Source organism: Pongo pygmaeus, chromosome 11, assembly GCF_028885625.2.
Source record: "Pongo pygmaeus isolate AG05252 chromosome 11, NHGRI_mPonPyg2-v2.0_pri, whole genome shotgun sequence".
Classification (NCBI taxonomy): domain Eukaryota; kingdom Metazoa; phylum Chordata; class Mammalia; order Primates; family Hominidae; genus Pongo; species Pongo pygmaeus.
The window spans coordinates 61,371,062-61,393,260 of NC_072384.2; the positions used below are offsets into that span (position 1 = coordinate 61,371,062).

General features: G+C 38.2%; 1 protein-coding gene across 10 annotated transcripts in view; it reads left to right on the forward strand.

Moving 5' to 3' along the window:
• The window catches only part of SLC4A10 (solute carrier family 4 member 10), a 370,258-nt gene that overhangs the window by 259,401 nt on the left and 88,658 nt on the right, over positions 1-22,199 (forward strand). For all 10 annotated transcript variants that reach the window (XM_063648250.1, XM_063648248.1, XM_063648255.1 and 7 more), the window contains 2 exons: positions 4,190-4,347; positions 7,426-7,513. In XM_063648250.1, the coding sequence (XP_063504320.1) occupies positions 4,190-4,347; positions 7,426-7,513 (246 nt within the window). The remainder of the gene's footprint in view (positions 1-4,189; positions 4,348-7,425; positions 7,514-22,199) is intronic.

Consider the following 22,199-nt stretch of genomic DNA (forward strand, 5'->3'; position numbering starts at 1 on the left):
TATTAGTGTGGTTATTAGTAGTAGTAGAAATAATAGTGTCAGAAATAAAACAACAGACCATAATTGAATGCTTTGGTCTCCACTGGGTCTTTAGTGCCTTGAATAGTATTTGGTATGTATTTGTTGAATGAATCCTTCAAGATTCAAAATAATGTAAGCCCAGTTTTGGAATTTAAAAAACACTGAGTAAGATTTTTTACTTTAAAGTCTGACAGGGCGGAAAAGTAGAGTTTGAAAAGAGAAATTGTGATCTATCACTATGGAAACAAATTTTAGTGCCAGATTTTGCAGGTGCATGAGTTGATTTTTTTTAGCCTTATGATTTTAGTTTAGTAGTGAATTTATCAAAATTCACCTGGTCTCCAGGTTAGTTTTCTGTTTTAATATTTTAAGTCTTAATATACAGATTCCAAAACCCCGGAATCTTAATATGCAGATTCCAAACATTTTGAGGTGTTAAGAAAAAAAAGGTCTTTATTCATCTTATGTGATTTGATCATATTTATTCCATCTACATTCAACCTACATATTTGTAACCCTTCCAGTGGATAGACCTATCAAACTTACTTACTTAAGGAATGATTTGGAAAATAACTGGAATTATCAGGTTTTAGATTCCCATAATACTTTTAAAAAGCAGATGTGTCAAAGCAATATTTGTTTTTGTTTTTCAAGCTGACAGTAGAATGTAGGTATTTTATGTTGGTGGTGTTTTCTTTTACTTCAAATGACCCAGAGATGGCTTCACATAATTTTCTACATAGAAAGAACTTCCATCTGCATCTAGCTTTAGTGTATGAAACATATTAGAAAGAGTTGTATTATTTAATCCTAGAACTGTAGGAAACCTTAGACATCTCCTCATTTAGTCAGCAAGAAAGCTGAATTATAGAGTGACTAAGAGAGCTGCTCAAGATCACTGGTGAGTTAGTGTCAAGACACCATTTCTTCCCAGAGAATCCCTATGATGTTTCTTGTACTTTCTATAATGGGCTGAAGGCTTAAACTTTCTCCTTAAATTTCCATCTGTTTTTCCTTTAACTCTTAGCATGTAGTTTGCCCAGACACTTCCAATTTCACCTTGGTCTTCTATCTAATCTCATGCCTTGTTCCCTAGAAATGTAACTGTTTCTCATCCACAGCTGAAGTATCAAAGGCCCAGAAAGAAATCTCTCCACTACTAGCATAAAGGTGAGGTCTGGACAGCCCAGAAGCATGAGTGTAAATACAGACCCGGAAGAGTATAGCTCGATTTCTTCAAGATCCTATTCAAAGGACCAGAAACTTCCAGGATTTTCTTCTTGTCCATTCCAAGTGTTTGTGTTCACTTGACAGTTTTCTTAGGGATGTAGTTCAACCTGGATCCTCTAGAGCTGCTTTACATATTTATAATTTTATAAGAGGTCACAGTCAGGTCTTTAAACATAATATTTTGTTATATTAAAAGTTGCTTAGGGTGCCAAGGGCATGGTGGCTGACACCTGTAATCCCAGCATTTTGGGAGGCCAAGGCAGGAGGATTACTTGAGCTTAGGAGTTTGAGATCAACCTAGGCAACATGGTAAGACCTCATCTCTACAAAATCTAGAAAAAATCAGCTAGGCATGGTGGCGCACTTGTAGTCCCAGCTACTCAGAAGGCTGAACTGGAAGGATCAGGATGGCTTGAGCCAGGAAGTTCAAGGCTGCAGTGAGCTGGGATTGCACCACTGCACTCCACTCTGGATGACACAATGAGACCCTGTCTCAAAAACTTAACCAAACAAAAAAAGATAATTGGTTTGTCAAATAAGTTTCTTCATGAAGTATACAGTACACAAACACAAAATATAGGGTTGCCCCATGAATAATATATAACTATACATAATATAGAATAGTATAATTAGATAATATATAATCGATTACTTCCCAAAGTATATGATTACTCCAAGAATAATGTAATGTAATGAGTATAATACAATGGCTACCCCAGATACGTGCTATAGAACTATAACTTATTCCATTTGAAGTCACAAGATGAATTTGCTTATCCTGAAATTAAATTCTGTATATTTTAATGTTTTTTCTAAATAACAGGTATTGATGATATATTAGGTATTTTATAAATTTAAAGATCATGTGTAATGACCATATATTTTCTTTTACAAAATTTAACTATTTTAACATACTATGTACTTCTTGAATTTAATTAAATTTCATCTTTAAACAGTTATTTCTATAATCACTACCTGCCTGAGGCACAGACTTCAGTAGTTAAGACAGTGGCATTTGTCAAGCAATAAATGATTTATAGAGTTTTCAAGGTGGAATTTAAATTTCGGGTATTATCAATATAATTCATATTATCAATTATAGATTTTTTAAAAAGACGTTTTCTCATTTTAAATTTTGTTTCAGTATATTTATATTGTATCATTGTTCTTTCCATTGAGAGAGAAAACTTAACTGTTTATTCTTTTAGTAACAGAAAGGATTATGAAATTTATTATGTTTTCCTCACAGAGCTAATAGTATATGGGAAATCTTCTATTCCCTCTTTGGGAATTTTTGCATTACAATGAAAATGTAAAGCATTACTAATTTAAAGCATCTTAAATGTGTACATTTCTCCTAGCTAGATAAATACGTACAAAAATACCACAATAAATCCCATGAAATTTAACCTTACTTATTATAGTAAATAAATACTTTTGCTATCTATAAACTAAAAGATCAGATTCCACAAAAGCAAAATATTTGCTATATAATCCAGTGTACATGAATTATGAATTTACAAATTTATAATTGGGAGTACATTTGTAGCTTAAAAACTTTGGATGTATAATATTTGTTACATATTTTTATAGGCAGTTTTGCTTTGTTAAATCATTCTTCCTTTCCTTTAAAATAAAATAATGATTCCGTTTAATATTTTTGATGGAGTACTGTAGGATATTTTTATATTTAATCCTTGTGAAAGAATATATGCTTCGTATACTAGGTTATATATTTTGTGGTATCCCTATTTTTGGAAAGATTAATTAGTTACAAAACTTCCAAATAGCTGTACTATCATCTTGATTTCAGAAAGCAACATGTTTAATGTAGTCACTAAAGTATTACTATGGATTTTTTCATTTAAAATTTTTGAGAAAAATATTCTCAAATCATTAAACCTGCAAAAGAACTATCTAGGCTAAAAAAAATCTTCTCAGCCTCACTCATATTTGCCAGAGCTCATTCCTCTCTCGGCTATTCTCACTTTGATCTTTGGCCCTCATTTCATTAACATCAGAGCATGAGATCAATTACTAGAGCAGATAAATTCTTATTCCCCTAAAAACAGAGTTTCATAAAAAGCTACTCAAGTGAATTAGAAACAAGACTTAGATCTTGTACAATTTACATTAAAGTCACTGCTTGTCTTTCACTGAGGCCCTATGCATAAAAATTGATATTTATTGTTAAGGATATTTTGCATTCATTTTTTAGACTTCACCCTTTATTCTTAGCATTTCTCCTTGTTAATGATCACTTTTGCTTTGTGTACATTCATTTCAATCACAAACATCTCATGTCAGAAATTCAACTATAGCTCTTCAGTAACTCCAAAAGTTAATATTTTATTCTTATTTTTTCTACTGTGTCATATCTAAATTCTCAGATGAAAAACCAATATTGAAGAATTACCAGGCCAAGTATATAATGTGAAGAATATAGAACAACCAGAAAAGAGGAGATGGTTAAAGTCATAATTTATACTGTAAAGAGAAACATGATTATATTTCTTTTGACATAAGCATATTTGAGTATTAATTAAAATGTATTATGTACAAAAATTAGGTAATGTAGTATAAAATATTAAATCTGTTGGCAAATGCTAATTAAATTATGGTTAAAGAATAGTTATTTAACTGAACTCACATACTTTTCCCTGTCTAAAATTTCAAGATTGTTGAGGCTGGAGAAACTTCTTTTAAAAATAATAAATAGAAGAACCAGAGTACTCAGCTTATTGATGACAAGTTAAAATAATCCACAAGTAAAGAAAAAAGGTTATTATAGAAAAAGGGCAAATGAGATGTTTAACCGTGTGTATTTATTTAAACTATATTTATTCATGGATTACTATATGTGAAGCACTGTGCAAGAATATGATTTACCAGATTTTTCCAATTTTGATTTATCGTATTTACCTGGTGATGCTTGCAGGTTGATCTGCATTTTATGAAAAAGATTCCTCCAGGTGCCGAAGCATCGAACATCTTAGTGGGAGAACTGGAGTTCTTGGATCGAACTGTAGTTGCGTTTGTCAGGTTGTCTCCAGCTGTATTGCTTCAAGGACTGGCTGAAGTCCCAATCCCAACCAGGTAAAAAGTATAAAAGCGTCTTTTGTATTTTTCTTAAACCATCTTTTTGTGGAAAGAAAATGATGATTCAATGTAATTTTCTGTTAGAGTTTTGACTAGAAACTAATGTGAAATCCACAAAACTACTATTAATTTTTGTTTGTGGAGGAGGGGAAAAGTGCTTTAAAAATTATTCTATTCTTTCCTCCCTTCTCTCAAACTTCTGCTTCATTTTAGGCATATTCCTCATCTCAAGGTACCCTGAAGCCATATGACTTCTTTTTTTTTTTTTTTTTTTACATTTTTGGTAAAAGAAGTGGTAACATGTTAGCTTTTTTCTCAAAGATTGCATTAAATTGTCTGCTAAAGAAAGAAAGGATCCTGTGCATGAGTGTGGTCAAACTCAAAAACAGCAAAGTTACTAAGGTTTGCTTACACTTGAATAAGAAGGCCTTCAAAATGCACGTAAGTGCCATTGTTAGGATAGCGTCAAATATGTGTTTCAATCTTAGGCACAGTGGGCTTCCGACACACAGGGTCTGTAGAAACACTGGTAGAAGTATTATCGCAGTGTGGTTGGATCTGAGTTAAAAGGACAAATTTAATTTGATGATCGAAACTTGTTTCTCATTTAACAATAACAACTTAGGGATAATACAAACTGAATTATGCTGTTTCTCATTTTTTAGAATAAGGCTATCCATTACTAAAACTGTAAAAAAAAAGAAAAGAAAAAAAAGAAAGGAAACACAGAATATTGACTTTAGCACATTAATTTCCAAGCAATATACCCAGGAACCTTGTTTTCTTCCATACTTCTACCACCAGTGTGATTCCAAAATGCAGATAGGCTTTTACTCTAGTCCTATTCCCACATCAAAACATGTCTATTTAGGGCCCCGTTCCCATATGGCTGGTGCCCTTTGTTTGATGCTACAGCTATCTCAAAAGCTGTTCGTGCGCCTCCTCTTCCAAACATTGAATACCTTAGCCAAGTTACTTGATGAAAAGTTCAGGTACTGTATCAACTGTAGAATATATGTCCTCTCTGAATCTTTGGCCTTAACTCAAAATATAGCAGGTTACATAACTCCATGCTTTGATTATGGATAAAATATTCTACAACTATGGAACAGCACAGCCAGGAGAGGCCTCATTTTGTAAGAGCTCAGCTGACTAGAACGGGATTCAGTGGTTAAGTACCTATGTCTGACCATGGTTTGGGGGAGGAATCTAGTTACTGTTCAGATTATAGAAAGAAGTCTGTGTTTATCCTGTTTGAGGGTTACTGAGATTTCTGATACACATCAACTTTTATGTACAAAGGGAAAGGATGAACTGAGCACATTAAAGTGGCATCTGACTGTGTGATTCAGGCTATATGTTTTCTATGGACAACCTGTAACCTATTCAAGGTTTCTGGGAGTCTGAGATTCATATCTAAGATGTTAAACTTGCTAATTGTAGAGTTAATATTATAGCAGTTTAAAATTTCTTTTCAGTTCTCCAAGCAGTGCATTTGTGTTCCACCACTTAGGAAGGTGTCTGGTGAACTATGAGCAAATGATGGCTATTTATGACGATGATAGTTCTTGTATTTCAAAAGAAGGAAAAGAAAAATTCCCATGAGTAGAAAAAAGCCGTGATGGGGTTATATACCCTTACTGTGAAAACTGTCAGGTTTAAGTGACCTTATTTCATACTGAGATAGCAAAATATGTGTAGAGAACAATGGAGAAAAAAATTAGGGCCACTGTAGAGCAACTGTATGAGAAGAGATTTAAAGACAAGACTATTTAGTTAGGAAAGGTGAAAAATGGAAGAAGATTAGTTGGACAAACAGAATAAAGAAAGCCATTCAGGGTTTCTTATTATCCTTTTTTTGGGAAGACAAAAGGGCATCCTATTAATACAATGGCAACACATAGTAGAAATGTCAGAAAATAATGTTTTAGATCTTTAAAAATAGCTCATGGAATGGAAACCTGAAAAAATAGCAAGATGTACATAGGTTAGGAAGTTTCTTAAAAAGCTATTATAGTTGATAAAGCACCTGCCACCAAATTAAGCCATTCCTGTTTTTAATGTATACTGGACATTTCTACATAGTAGAAATTGGCTTGGGTTCAGTTGTCGCTGACACACACAAAAAATATTGTCACATCCTCTGCAATTGTGTAATATTTGCCTCATGTAAAAACATGGACAATCTCTAAAGATTACAACTAAATGAGGAGTAGAATTATAGTAACTATTTTAGTACACCTTGTGAAGCCATTAGTCTTCATACTTAATAGCATAAACAATTTAACAAATTAACACCATAGAATGATATGACAGAATATAGGGCATTCTTTAATTTTCACAATTTCCCAGAAGGATTGACCTTCTCAGAGACAGGGCAATTACCAGTCTGCTAAAGTTAGAGTATCTATTGATTTCTTTAAAAGCACCACTTGTGATGATGAATTTGCCAAATGTTCGACCTAATATAGATGGAATATTATAGTGTAGATGCTATTTTTATTCCTCAGCATTATAAATAATAGATCATTAACCCCCCATTTTCTTCTACCTGGCTGATCTTTGATTCCTGACAATTTTTTATAATGAAAATTGCACATACACCTACTGTTTTTTGACTCTATATTTTCTCTGTTTTGCTACTGTGTTACCTTTGCCCCTGTTGAACTGTTGGCCATTTTGCATACAAGTGAGTTTTCTTCCTTCCAATTTAGAAAGGTCTAATCAGATTTTACTTTTCCCACTTTGCTTCTCTAAGGATCATAGAATCCTTAAAATTCCCAATAACAACTGCACATGCTGTACAGATAACTAAACGGAGAAACACTGTGATTAAAAAAAAAAAAAAAAAAAAAAAAACACGGAAAACCATGCATTCCCATTGCTTGAGAATCTTAAGCCTAAGGGTCAATCATGGTAAAATTTTTCAAAATAATAATGAACTATGAAAAACTATGGAAGTATTTGCCATCACAATCTCCATTTTCAGTAATTCCTTTGAGATGAGTGATTCTGTATTACTAAAATTATTTTTATATTTCTACCTTAAAACATTTTTTTTCTTCTTAATTACAGATTTTTGTTCATTCTTCTGGGACCCCTGGGAAAGAGTCAACAGTACCATGAGATTGGCAGATCAATTGCAACCCTAATGACAGATGAGGTATTTATTCAAGTTCTTTGGGAACATTTTCCCCCAGTAGATATACCTAAAATTTTGGAGGTCCTCTTTTCATGACAGTTTGTTGTGAATCAGATTTCTCTGTATTGAATCCCATTCTCCCATGCTTCCGCTATAAAATCTCCTTTAGAAAAATGTTTCCCAAAGGGATAATAAATTAACACCCATGAATATAATATTTTAAAACTTCATAGTGTAAAGAAATTTTTTCAGTGACACTTAGAATATATTATTAATATTCCCTTTATGGTATATGTGCTGCCAAAGTAAGCACCATTGTTAATATCATTGGAAATCTTGTTTTGAGTAAAGAATTTCAAAGTCTAAAGAAAAAACAATAGCAGTTTATCTGAATACTATACATGACACCAAAATGCATGCAACATCTATCAACTCTCTACAGTTGCCTGAATATAGATGTTTTTAACCTGGGAGTTTGGGGACTATTAGAGAAGCTGTAGATAGATTTCAAGGAGCTTGTGATTTCTGTAACAGAATACGTAAATTTTTCTATGTAAAAAATTTGTATGTAGATTTTTTGGGACTGGAAAAAGCTTTCATCAGCTCTTCAAAGAGGTGTATGTCTCAAAAATATAAGATCTTTAAAGTAAGAAGATAAAAAGTAGCATCATACCACTATTTTCCTTTACTTGGATTCTCCAACACATTATGGAAATTTGTTGTTATTGTTAACGGGAAGAGCAGATGCAGTAGATCACAGAAGGGACATTAAATCAAAATTCAGTTGTAAATGAACAAATGGGATTATATACTTCTAGATTTCATCTAAATAATTTAATAATGTTTTTATTGAAATACATGGCTGCAGATATTTGAAAATTCTGTAAAAAGAGCCAATTAGTATTGTATATTACTTTTTCTATGTTTACAATAGCTAAAATTTGAACCTGTTTCGAGGGTTCAATATTATAAATTCTTCAATCTGTCCAAATTATGTTTTATAGTGTTATATGAATTAGTTTTTGATATTTATGCATAGGAAAGCAAAACCTAGAAGAAAAACATTTTTTCCCTCAGTTTTCAAAAGGAACCAACTTAATGAGTGTATTAGTTTACAATGACTGCCATAAGAAACTACCACAATTGGGTGGCTTAAAATGACAGTAGTTTGTTTTCTCACATTTTTTTTTTTTTTGAAGACTGGATAATGTATTTATTAACTCACACCAGGAACAAAAACATACAGCAATTTCACGTTATAAGCATTAATACAACCAGAGACCACCTCCATGCACCACCTGGAAGAAGCTTGTGTATGACCAGAGCTCTTCAGACCAGACTGAAAATGTTTCCCAATAGCTGTGTTTTCCCAGGTCAGGGGCAGGTATCCCAAGAGAGTCATGAGGAACCGCTTAAATAGTTGCAAAAAGCAGGGTCTGAAGAACTCCAATTAGCAATGAGTGCTTGTAATTGCAAATTGTAGAGAATATAAATAGGACAAATAAGCCACCAGTGGTTACTGATTATTGTTTTTAGTTTTTAGTTTTGTTTTATTTTAGTTTTTATTAATCAAAGCTTTCTAATTGATGAGATGTTCTGTAAAACTGAAAAGAAGTCTGAAGTCAAGGTGTCAGCAGGGCCACAATCCCTTCGAAGTCTCTGGGGGAGGATCCTTCCATGTCTCTTCCATATTCTGGTGGTTCTTGGTCTTCGCTGGCTTGTGGCAATAGACCTTTGTTCTCTGTCTCCATCTTCACATGGCTTTCTCCCAGTTGTCTCTGTGTGTCTTCTTATTTTCTGTTATGAAGACAGACATTTGTCATTTGATTTAGGGCCCATCCTAAATCCATCCAAATCATTGGATTTAGGGCCCATCCTAACTCAGGATAATTTCATCTTGAGATGCTTACCTTAATTACATCTGCAAAAATCCTTATTTCAAATAAGGCCACATTCTAAGGCTCCAGGTTGATGTACATTTTGGGAGGAAATTATTCAATCCACTGTAATGAATAACCTATTCTATTTAGGAAATTTGCGAGAAGACAGGAGAATGAAAAAAATAGCTTAATGAGGGCCATACACCTGATTTAGCAGAACTCTCTCTGAGAAAACACTCACATTATAAAAGCTCTTAGTATTTCCGTATTGATTTGTATTGGTATTCTACGATTTAAGCATTATCACTTTCACATACATTTGTTTAATATTTTATTATATTTCAGACAAAAAATGTTTCCCCATCTAAGAAATTAGGGCAATATTTTAAGATATCTGTAGGGCATGAGACATGTGATAATGTGAGAGGATCCTACTATGTCATGGGAAGTACATGTATATCAATGTGTCTCTCTTCTCTTCATCCTCTACTTCCCCAACTGGGAATCAAGATTTTTCTCGACAGAAAGATGTCAGTTCCAAAGTTTTCTTGACTAACCAAGTGGACACAGAACAGGGAAACATCCATGTTCTATAAATTTCAGATTTAGGATGAGAACAGAGAAGGGGCTTCCATCTATTTCTTTGATTAGTGAGAGCTACCTAATTTGAGAATAAGCATCAATCACATAATAAAGACTGAAATTTGAGCATAAGCATCAGTCATCTATTTTTTCAATTATTTAGACTTGAAAGTTTTAGAGCATGGCTTTAGGTAATCATGGTAGATTATGGGATAGAGAAGCGGAAACTCAACCAGAAAGTTACTGTAAAAGATAAGAGCTATTAGTTATAATAGGACATGTTAATTACAACAGGACATTGACTGAATATCAAAGAATGTTTAAATATTTTTTAAAAGAGAAAACAGATTTGTATTGCTCAAAGCCTCGGTGAAGCAATTGTTCTGCTTATCTAATTGCTTTGAAGTCTATTGAATAATTGTACTAGGCCAGGTGTAATGGCTTACACCTGTAATCCCAGCACTTTGGAAGGCCAAGGTGGACGGATCACCTGAAGTCAGGAGTTCGAGATCAGCTTGGCCAACATGGTGAAACCCCGTCTCTACTAAAAATACAAAAATTAGCTGGTTGTGGTGGCAGGCGCCTGTAGTCTCAGCTACTTGAGAGGCTGAGAATCACTTGAACCTGGGAAGTGGAAATGGCAGTGAGCCAAGATTGCATCACTGCACTCCAGCCTGGGTGACGGAGCAAGACTCTGTCTCAAAAATAAATAAATAAATAAATAAGAAAGAAAAGAACAATTGTATTCATTAAGAATAGAATTTAATATGTTGATTCATAGTTTACTTTGGTTAAAAAAATAGTGCATTGGATTGCATTATGAAACATAAATTCCATGAGAACAGTTAGCATTTTAGTATTCAGTATTCGTTTTTATGCCCTGATTTTGCCAAGTGCTCAAATAAATATCCATTGAGCTAAGTTCTGTTTTCTTTCCCCTCTCTGTACTTGGAACACTTTCTAGGTAGACTGTCTTCCTTTTGTATTTTTAGACTTATTACAGTGTCTGACCCTCAGTCAGCATTCAATAAATCTTTAGAACATGAATCAATTACTGAATATTCTAGTCATCATACCAATATTCTATCTTGAATCAAGCCAATAATTTATTTTCTTCATTTCTGTTGAGCTTTACTAGAGATAAATCATATGATTATGCTTATCAACACTGCTACCAATGTGTTGATCCCTTCACATTCTCAAAAATTACTAAACACCCCAAAGAGCTTTTGTGTACGTAGATATGTTGGTATTTACCATAGGAGAACTTAAAACTGAGAAATTTAAAAAAAATGTGTTAATGAATTCATTTAAAAATAACAATAGAACCGGTTCAGTGGCTCACGCCTGTAATCCCAGCGCTTTCAGAGCCTAAGGCGAATGGATCACTTGATGTCACAAGTTTGAGACCAGCCTGGGCAGCATGGTGAAACCCTGTCTCTACAAAAAAATTCAAAAAAATTTAGCTGCATATAATCCCAGCTGCTCAGCTACTTGGGAGGCTGAGGTGGGCAGATCACTTGAGGTAGGGAGGTGGAGGTTGCAGTGAGCTGAGATGGCACCACTGCACTCCAGCCTCGGCGATAGAGCCAGACCTTGTCTCAAAATAAATACATAAATAACAATAGTAAAGCCATTACATATTAACATAAATAATACATTTTAATGAAAACAAAAACAAACAAAATACTAAACAAGGTGTTGTTTTTCTTTTTCTGGATATTTGAGCTAACAGTTTCCTCTCTCTTCTAGATCTTAAGTGAACCCTGACAGCAAACATGCAGAACACATAGTAGCTACTTGGAAGAAATACACATGAAGTGAATGTCCAGGTTTACCCCATCCTTAAAAAAAATTCTTTACTACTTAGAACAGCATGTACTTTTGAAGCACGTACTTTTGAAGAAGTGTTGATTCAATCTGAATATTGAGAGTTTTGAAGGAGTAGTCTCTATTTGATCCTGAATATTTTTAGACTCATTCATTTCTTATCATATTGCAGTCTGACTTTGGCACCATCATTCTACTTAAACTGCTCTCAATAAAATTATCACTGACTAAGAATGTTATTACATGTTCAGTGTGACGTTATTGAAAATCACATTTTTCTTTTTTCCCATGAAGAACTGCTAAATTTTGTTGTGTGCTTCGTTTTGACACTAAGTCTCTGAGATTTTTTTTAATTGAAAGAATTTATTTTTTGTACAATTTCTAATGTGATTTAGGGTACAATCAGGAAGAAAAAAGGTGTTTGGTTGCTGTCTCAACCCCCAAATCATCAATCTTAATTTTTTTTGTTTGATTTTTTTATATACTTTAAGTTCTGGGATACATGTGCAAAACGTGCAGGCTTGTTACATAGGTATACACAGGCCATGGTGGTTTGCTGCACCCATCAACACGTCATCTACATTAGGTATTTCTCCTAATGCTATCTCTCCCCTAGTCCCCCACCCCCCAACAGGCCCCAGTGTGTGATGTTCCCCTTCCTGTGTCCATGTGTTCTCATTGTTCAACTCCCACTTATAAGTGAGAACATGCAGTGTTTGGTTTTCTTTTCCTGTGTTAGTTTGCTGAGAGTGATGGTTTCCAGCTTCATCCATGTCCCTGCAAAGGACACGAACATGTCCTCTTTTATGGCTGCATACTATTCTATGGTGGATATGTGCCACATTTTCTTTATCCAGTCTATCATTGAAAGGCATTTGGGTTGGTTCCAAGTCTTTGCTATTGTGAATAGTGCTGCAATAAATATACGTAGTAGTATGTTTATGTCTTTATAGTAGAGTGTATCTTTATAGTATAGTATCTTTATAGTAGAATGATTTAGAATCCTTTGGGTATATACCCTGTAATGGGGTTGCTGGGTCAAATGGTATTTCTGGTTCTAGATCCTTGAGGAATCGCCACACTGTCTTTCACAATGGTTGAACTAATTTACACTCCCACCAACAGTGTAAAAGTGTTTCTATTTCTCCACATCCTCTCCAGCATCTGTTGTTTCCTGACTTTTTAATGATTGCCATTGTCACTGGCATGAGATGGTATCTCATTGTGGTTTTGATTTGCATTTCTCTAATGACCAGTGATGATGAGCTTTTTTTCATGTTTCTCGACCACATAAATGTCTTCTTTTGAGAAATTTCTGTTCATATCCTTTACCCACTTTTTGCTGGGGTTGTTTTTTTCTTGTAAATTTGTTGAAGTTCCTTGTAGATTCTGGACATTAGTCCTTTGTCAGATGTATAGATTGCAAAAATTTTCTCCCATTCTGTAGGTTGGCTTTTCATTCTGTTGATAGTTTCTTTTGCTGTGCAGAAGCTCTTTAGTTTAATTAGCTCCCATTTGTCAATTTTGGCTTGTGTTGCCATTGCTTTTGGTGATTTAGTCATGAAGTCTTTGCCTATGCCTATGTCCTGAATGGTATTGCCTAGGTTTTCTTCTAGGGTTTTCAGGGTTTTAGGTCTTGCATTTAAGTCTTTAGTCCATCTTGAGTTAATTTTTGTATAAGGTGTAAGGAAGGAGTCCAGTTTCAGTTTTCTGCATATGGCTAGCTAGTTTTCCCAACAACATTTATTAAATACGAATCCTTCCCCATTGCTTATTTCTATCAGATTTGTCAAAGATCAGATGGTTGTAGATAAGTGGCATTATTTCTGAGGTCTCTGTTCTGTTCCATTGGTCTAAATATTGGTTTTGATACCAGTGCCATGTGGTTTTTCCATGTAGTATAGTTTGAAGTCAGGTAGTGTGATGCCTCCAGCTTTGTTCTTTTTGCTTAGGATTGTCATGGCTATATGGGCTCTATTTTTGGTTCCATATGAAATATAATGTAGATTTTCCAATTCTGTGAAGACAGTCAATGGTAGCTTGATGGGGATAGCATTGAATCTATAAACTACTTTGGGCAGTATGGCCATTTTCACAATACTGATTCTTCCTATCCATGAGCATGGAATGTTTTTCCATTTGTTTGTGTCCTCTCTTATTTCCTCGAGCAGTGGTTTCTAGTTCTCCTTGAAGAGGTCCTTCACATCCCTTCTAAGTGGTATTCCTAGGTATTTTACTCTCTTTGTAGCAATTGTGAATGGGAGTTCACTCATGATTTGGCTCTGTGTCTGTTATTGGTGTATAGGAATGCTTGTGATTTTTGCATGTTGATTTTCTACCCTGAGACTTTACTGAAGTTGCTTATCAGCTTAAGGAGATTTTGGGCTGAGACAGTGGGGTTTTCTAAATATACAATCATGTCATCTGCAGAGACAATTTGAGTTCCTCTCTTCCTATTTGAACACCCTTTATTTCCTTCTCTTGCCTGGTTGTCCTGGCCAGAACTTCCAATACTATGTTGAATAGGAGTGGGGAGAAAGGGCATCCTTGTCTTGTGCTGGTTTTCAAAGGAAATGCTTCCAGCTTTTGCCTATTCAGTCTGATATTGGCTGTGGGTTTGTCATAAATAGCTCTTATTATTTTGAGATATGTTCCATCAATACCTAGTTTATTGAGAGTTTTTAGCATGAAAGGGTGTTGAATTTTATCAAAGGCCTTTTCTGTATCTATTGGATAATCGTGTGGTTTTTGTTATTGGTTCCATTTATGTGATGGATTATGTTATTGATTTCTGTAAGTTGAACCAGCCTTGCATCCCAGGGATGAATGAGACTTGATCGTGGTGGATAAGCTTTTTGATGTGCTGCTGGATTTGGTTTGCCAGTATTTTGCTGAGGATTTTTGCATCAATGTTCATCAGGGATATTGGACTGAAATTTTCTTTTTTTGTTGTGTCTGCCGCGTTTTGGTATCAGGATGATGCTGGCCTCATGAAATGAGTTAGGGAGGAGTCCCTCTTTTTCTATTGTTTGGTATAGTTTCAGAAGGAATAGTACCAGCTCCTCTTTGTACCTCTGGTAGAATTCGGCTATGAATCCATCTGGTCCTGGGCTTTTTTGGTTGGTACGCTATTAATTACTGACTCAATTTCAGAACTTGTTATTGGCCTTTACAGGGAGTCAACTTCTTCCTGCTTTAGTCTTGGGAGGGTGTATGTGTTCAGGAATTTATCCATTTCTTCTAGATTTTCTAGTTTATTTGCGTACAGGTGTTTATAGTATTCTCTGATGGTAGTTTGTATTTCTGTGGGATCAGTGGTGATCTCCCCTTTATCATTTTTTATTGTGTCTATTTGATTCTTCTCTCTTTTCTTCTTTATTGGTCTGGATAGTGGTCTATTTATTTTGTTCATCTTTTCAAAAAACCAGCTCTTGGATTCATTGATTTTTTGAAGGGTTTTTTTTGTGTGTCTCTGTCTCCTTTAACTCTGCTCTGATCTTAGTTATTTCTTCTCTTCTGCTAGCTTTCGAATTTGTTTGCTCTTGCTTCTCTAGTTCTTTTAACTGTGATGTTAGGGTGTCAATTTTAGGTCTTTCCTGCTTTCTCCTGTGGGCATTTAGTGCTATAAATTTCCCTCTAAATACTGCTTCAGCTGTGTCCCAGAGATTCTGGTATGTTGTGTCTTTGTTCTCATTGGTTTCAAATAACTTATTTATTTCTGCTTTAATTTCGTTATTTACCCAGTAGTAATTTAGGAGCAGGTTATTCAGTTTCCACGTAGTTGTGTGGTTTTGAGTGAGTTTCTTAATCCTGAGTTCTAATTTGACTGCACCGTGGTCTGAGAGACTGTTTGTTATGATTTGTGTTCTTTTGCATTTGCTAAGGAGTGTTTTACTTCCAATTATGTGGTCAATTTTAGAATAAGTGTGATGTGGTGCTGAGAATAATGTATATTCTGTTGATTTGGGGTGGAGAGTTCTGTAGATGTCTATTAGATCTGCTTGGTCCAGAGTTGAGTTCAAGTCCTGAATATCCTTGTTGATTTTTCTGTCTTGTTGATCTGTCTAATATTGACAGTGGGGTGTTAAAGTCTCCCACTATTATTGTATGGGAGTCTAAATCTCTTTGTAGTTCTCTAAAACTTGCTTTATGAATCTGGGTTCTCCTGTATTGGGTGCATATATATTTAAGATAGTCAGCTCTTCTTGTTGCATTGATCCCTTTACCATTAGGTAATGCCTTCTTTGTCTTTTTTGATCTTTGTTGATTTAAAGCCTGTTTTATTGGAGACCAGGATTGCAACCCCAGCTTGCTTTTTGCTTTCCATTTGCTTGGTAAATGTTCCTCCATCCCTTTATTTTGAGCCTGTGTGTGTCTTTGCATGTGAGTTGGGTCTCCTGAATACAGCATACCAATGGGTCTTGACTCTTTATCCAATTTGCCAGTCTGTGTCCTTTAATTGGGGCATTTAGCCCATTTATATTTAAGATTAATATTGTTATGTGTGAATTTTATCCTGTCATTATGATGCTAGCTGGTTATTTTGCCCATTAGTTGATTCCCTTCTGTTTCTTCATAGTGTCAATGGTCTTTACAATTTGCTGTGTTTTTCAGTGGAAGGTACAGTTTTTCCCTTCCATATTTAGTGCTTCCTTCAGGAGCTCTTGTAAGGCAGGCCTGGTAGTGACAAAATCTCTCAGCGTTTGCTTGTCTGTAAAGGATTTTATTTCTCCTTCGCTTATGAAGCTTAGTTTGGCTGGATATGAAATTCTGGGTTGAAATTTCTTTTCTTTAAGAATGTTGAATATTGGCCCCCACTCTCTTCTGGCATGTTGGGTTTCTGCAGAGAGATACAATGTTAGTCTGATGGGGTTCCCTTTGTGGGTAACCCGACCTTTATCTCTGGCTGCCCTTAACATTTTTCCCTTCATTTCAACCTTGGTGAATCTGATGATTTTGTGTCTTGGGGTTTCTCTTCTCGAGGAGTATCTTTGTGGTGTTCTCTGTATTTCCTGAATTTGAATATTGGCTTGCCTTGCTAGGTTGGGGAAGTTCTCCTGGGTAATATCTTGAAGAATGTTTTCCAACTTGGTCCTATTCTCCCCACCACTTTCAGGTACACCAATCAAATGTAGGTTTGGTCTATTCACATGGTCCCATATTTCTTGGAGGCATTGTTCATTCCTTTTCATTATTTTTTCTCTAATCTTGTCTTCATGCTTTATTTTATTAAGTAGATCTTCACTGTCTAATATCCTTTCTTCTGCTTGATTGATTTGGCTATTGATACTTGTGTATGCTTCACAAAGTTCTTGTGCTGTGTTTTTCAGCTCCATCAGGTCATTTATGTTCTTCTCTAGCTCGTTATTCTAGTTAGCAATTCCTCTAACCTTTCTTCAAGGTTCTTAGCTTCCTTGCATTGGGTTAGAACATGCTCCTTTAGCTTGGAGGAGTTTGTTATTAACCACCTTCTGAAGCCTACTTCTGTCAATTCATCAAACTCATTCTCCATCCAGTTTTGTTCCCTTGCTGGCAAGGAGTTGTGATCCTTTGGAGGAGAAGCAGCATTCTGGTTTTTGGAATTTTCAGCCTTTTTGTGCTGAAAAACTTTCTTTTTTTAATTAAACCAATAGTCTAGTTTGAGAAGGGGGTCAGGGAAGTCAGATATACACTGAAATCAGACTGTTAGGTTAGCTTGACATAGAGAAGGTAGAAGAGGAATGTAAAATAATTAAGTTATTGATAACATTGGTGATAGGGAAACAACAGTAAGTTTATAATTTAATTTATGATTTAAAATTAAACAAATTATGGCATCTATACCTTTAGGGAGCTTTAAAATAACAGGAAATCTGTTGTCCTGGATGAATTTGGACATTCATCTACCTAAAACAGGGTATAGGATCATGTGATCTCAGTTTTCTAATTAAATGTGATCAAATTAAGAAAGATTTCAAGAGAGTTGTTACTAACAGGAAAAGAGTAGAGTTGCTAAACTCTCATTGAGGACTAAGAACTTTTGCAATTCTTAAGTATTCCGGTTAGGTCTCAGGGCCATGTAGCCATCTTTATAAGAGGCTTGTGGCATGGAAATCTATATTTTTAGTATTTCAAAAATCTCTTTCTCAAAATACAACTAAACCATTAATGGATCTTTGATATTTTCATATTATCCTAAGCAAAATCTGTTTATCAGACCAATAATGTTTTGTGAAGTGTTCTTAGTTGGAAAGTCAAGAAAAAGCTTTCTAAAATGATCATTATTACTTGGCAGTTTGTATTGAGTATCAGACCAGAAATGGAAACAAATGGTCTAAAAGTAGAATATAACATTTGAAAGCAGAATTTTCCTGGCAATTTTGGGACATTTGGTCACTGTAATTTAGGCCAGAATAAAGAATAATATAGGAGTCCTTAATCTCAAATACTTGTATCATTTCATCCCAAGTGAAATTTAAAGTGTCAGAAATATTTATATTATGTTCAGTGTAAATTAATTTTTTCTCTTCATCCTTATTTTTATTTTACCCACTTACTATATTAAGTACATAATTCCTGAGTATGATAAGATAAATTAGGTTATGCTGCAGGAATAACCAACTAAAATATTAATGGCTTAAAACAATAAGGGTTTATTTCTATCATGCTAAAAGTTCATCAAGATCTAGGAGAGAGGCTCTGCTCATTATAATCACTTAGGCCCCCTGTGCTTATAGAAGCTCTATCTGGACCTGTGTTTTCTCAGTCACTAAACCAGAAAAAAAGCAATGTGATAAATCACACATTGGTACTCATAACTTCCATTCAAAAGTGACATATGTACACCCAAGTAGAATATACCTAATCCAAATATCAAAGAAGGCAAAGAAGTACAATCTTACCATGTGGTCTAGAAGAAAACCTAGAATATCTGTGAACAGCCTAAATGACTAACATAGCACATGTGTGCGGAGGGGAGGTGGAAGGGATAAGTATGAAATGTAACTCATACTTTGAGTGGAAATGCACTTTCTGCACTGTGTAGATATAATATATAGTTGGCCCTCTGTATCTTCAGGTTCTGCACCCTTGAACTTAACTAACTGCAAATCAAAAATATTTGAAAAGTCAGGGTGCAGTAGCTCACACCTATAATCCCAGCACTTTGGGAGGCCAAGGTGGAGGATGGTTTGGGGCCAGGAGTTCAAGACCAGCCCAGGCAACATAGCAAGATCCTTTCTCTACAAGAAATTTTTTTAAAAAATAGCCAGGTTTTGTGGTGCACACCTGTAGTCCCAGCTACTTGGAAGACAGGAGCTTAAGCAGGAGCTTAAGCCTAGGAGTTCAAGGCTGCAGTGAGCTATGACTGTGCCACTGCATTCCAGCCTGCATGACAGAGCAAGACCCTGCCTCTAAAAACAAAATCAAAAATATTCGACGGGGGGACAATAAAAAATAACAATGTTACAATAAAAATAATATGCATAAAAATTACACAGTATAACAACTATATAGCATATACATTGTATAGATATTATAATAATCTAGAAATGATTTAAAGTACAGATGCTCCTCAACTTTCAATGGGGGATTATGTCCTCCCATTGAAAATATCATAAGTGGAAACTATGATATGTTCAACTTATGATAGGTTTATCCAGACTTAACCCCATTGAAAGTTGAGGAGCCTACTCAATGCATGTCACTTTTGCACCATCATAAAGTCAAAAGATTGTTAGAGAAACCATAGAAAGTTGGGGATCCTCTAAATATAGGAGTATATGCATAGGTTATGTGCAAATACTGCTTCATTTTATATGAGGAACTCAAATATCCATAGATTTTGGTATCTGCATGGAATCCTGGAACCAATCCCCAAAGATACTGAGGAATGACTATATATCCAGAAAATACTAACATAACCCTGGTATTATTTTCAAAATTGAATCAAAAATTAACCTTTTAAATTAATTTATTTATGCCAGGGTATAAATACTGCTGAAATTTCCAGCACATTTGACAAATTTTTATTTCTGTTTGTAAGCAAAGGCTTCCTCCAGAAACTGATTTTCCCATACATAAATAACTTTTGCCTAATTCTAGTTTAATGAGCTTCCTTTCATCCTCCTTTTTCTTTCCCTTACTCCTTCCCTCTAGAAATTTCAACATTCATCTGACATCATAAGAAAAATAGTTACCTATATGGATCCATAAAATAAATTATAGCTCCCTCTCCCTCTCCCTCTCCCTCTCCCTCTCCCTCTCCCTCTCCCTCTCCCTCTCCCTCTCCCTCTCCCTCTCCGTCTCCCTCTCCCTCTCCCTCTCCCCTTTCTTTCTTCGGTCTCCCGCTGTTACCGAAGCTGGACTGTACTGCCATGATCCGGCTCGCTGCAACCTCCCTGCCTCGGGCTCCGGTGACTCTCCTGCCTTGGCCTGCCGAGTGCCTGGGATTGCAGGCGCGCGCCGCCACGCCTGAATGGTTTTTGTATTTTTGGTGGAGACGGGGTTTCGCCGTGTTGACCGGGCTGGTCTCCAGCTCCTGGCCTCGAGTGATCTGCCTGCCTCGGCCTCCCGAGGTGCTGGGATTGCGGACGGAGTCTCGCTAACTCAATGCTCAATGGTGCTCAGGCTGGAGTGCAGTGGTGTGATCTCGGCTCGCTGCAACCTCCACCTACCAGCCTCCTGCCTTGGCCTCTTAAAGTGCTAAGATTACAGCCTCTGCCCCGCCGCCACCCCGTCTAGAAAGTGAGGAGCATCTCTGCCTGGCCGCCCATCGTCTGGGATGTGAGGAACCCCTCTGCCCGGCCTCCCTATCTGGGAAGTGAGGAGCGCCTCTGCCCGGCCGCCCATCGTCTGGGATGTGAGGAGCGCCTCTGCCCGGCTGCCACCCCGTCTGGGAGGAAGGGAGGAGCGCCTCTGCCCGGCTGCCCCGTCTGGGAGATGAGGAGCACCTCTGCCCGGCCGCCCCGTCTGGGAGGTGAGGAGCGCCTCTGCCTGGCCACCCCTTCTGGGAGGTGAGGAGCGCCTCTGCCCGGCCGCCACCCCGTCTGGGAGGAAGTGAGGAGCGCCTCTGCCCGGCCGCCCCGTCTGGGAGGTGAGGAGTGCCTCTGCCCGGCCGCCACCCCGTCTGGGGGGAAGTGAGGAGCACCTCTGCCCGGCTGCTCCGTCTGGGAGATGAGGAGCACCTCTGCCCGGCCGCCCCGTCTGGGAGGTGAGGAGCGCCTCTGCCTGGCCGCCACCCCGTCTGGGAGGAAGTGAGGAGCGCCTCTGCCCGGTTGCCCCATCTGGGAGGTGAGGAGCGCCTCTGCCTGGCCGCCACCCTGTCTGGGAAGTGAGGAGCACCTCTGCCCGGCTGCCACCCCATATGGGAAGTGAGGAGCGCCTCTGCCCAGCCGCCCCTTCTGGGAGGTGAGGAGCGCCTCTGCCCAGCCGCCCCGTCTGGGAGGTGAGGAGCGCCTTTGCCTGGCCGCCACCCCGTCTGGGAGGAAGTGAGGAGCACCTCTGCCCAGCTGCCACATCTGGGAAGTGAGGAGCGCCTCTGCCTGGCTGCCACCCCCTATGGGAAGTGAGGAGCGCCTCTGCCCGGCCGCCCACTCTGGGAAGTGAGGAGCGCCTCTGCCTGGCCGCCCACTCTGGGAGGTGAGGAGCGCCTCTGCCTGGCCACTCCGTCTGGGAAGGGAGGAGCGCCTCTGCCCGGCCACCCCGTCTGGGAGGTGAGGAGCGCCTCTGCCCGGCCGCCACCCCGTCTGGGAGGAAGTGAGGAGCACCTCTGCCCGGCCGCCCCGTCTGGGAAGTGAGGAGCGCCTCTGCCCGGCCGCCACCCCATCTGGGAGGAAGTGAGGAGCGCCTCTGCCCGGCTGCCCCATCTGGGAAGTGAGGAGCGCCTCTGCCCGGCCGCCACCCCATCTGGGAGGAAGTGAGGAGCGCCTCTGCCCGGCTGCCCCATCTGGGAAGTGAGGAGCGCCTCTGCCCGGCTGCCACCCCGTATGGGAAGTGAAGAGCCCCTCTGTCCGGCCGCCCCGTCTGGGAGGTGAGGAGTGCCTCTGCCCGGCCGTCACCCCATCTGGGGGGAAGTGAGGAGCACCTCTGTCCGGCCGCCCTGTCTGGGAGATGAGGAGCACCTCTGCCCGGCCGCCCCGTCTGGGAGGTGAGGAGTGCCTCTGCCCAGCCGCCACCCCGTCTGGGAGGAAGTGAGGAGCACCTCTGCCCGGCCGCCCCCTCTGGGAAGTGAGGAGCGCCTCTGCCTGGCCGCCACCCCGTCTGGGGGGAAGTGAGGAGCGCCTCTGCCTGGCTGCCCCATCTGGGAAGGGAGGAGCGCCTCTGCCCAGCCGCCACACCGTCTGGGAAGTGAGGAGCGCCTCTGCCTGGCCACCCCGTCTAGGAGGTGAGGAGCGCCTCTGCCCGGCCGCCCAGTCTGGGAAGTGAGGAGCGCCTCT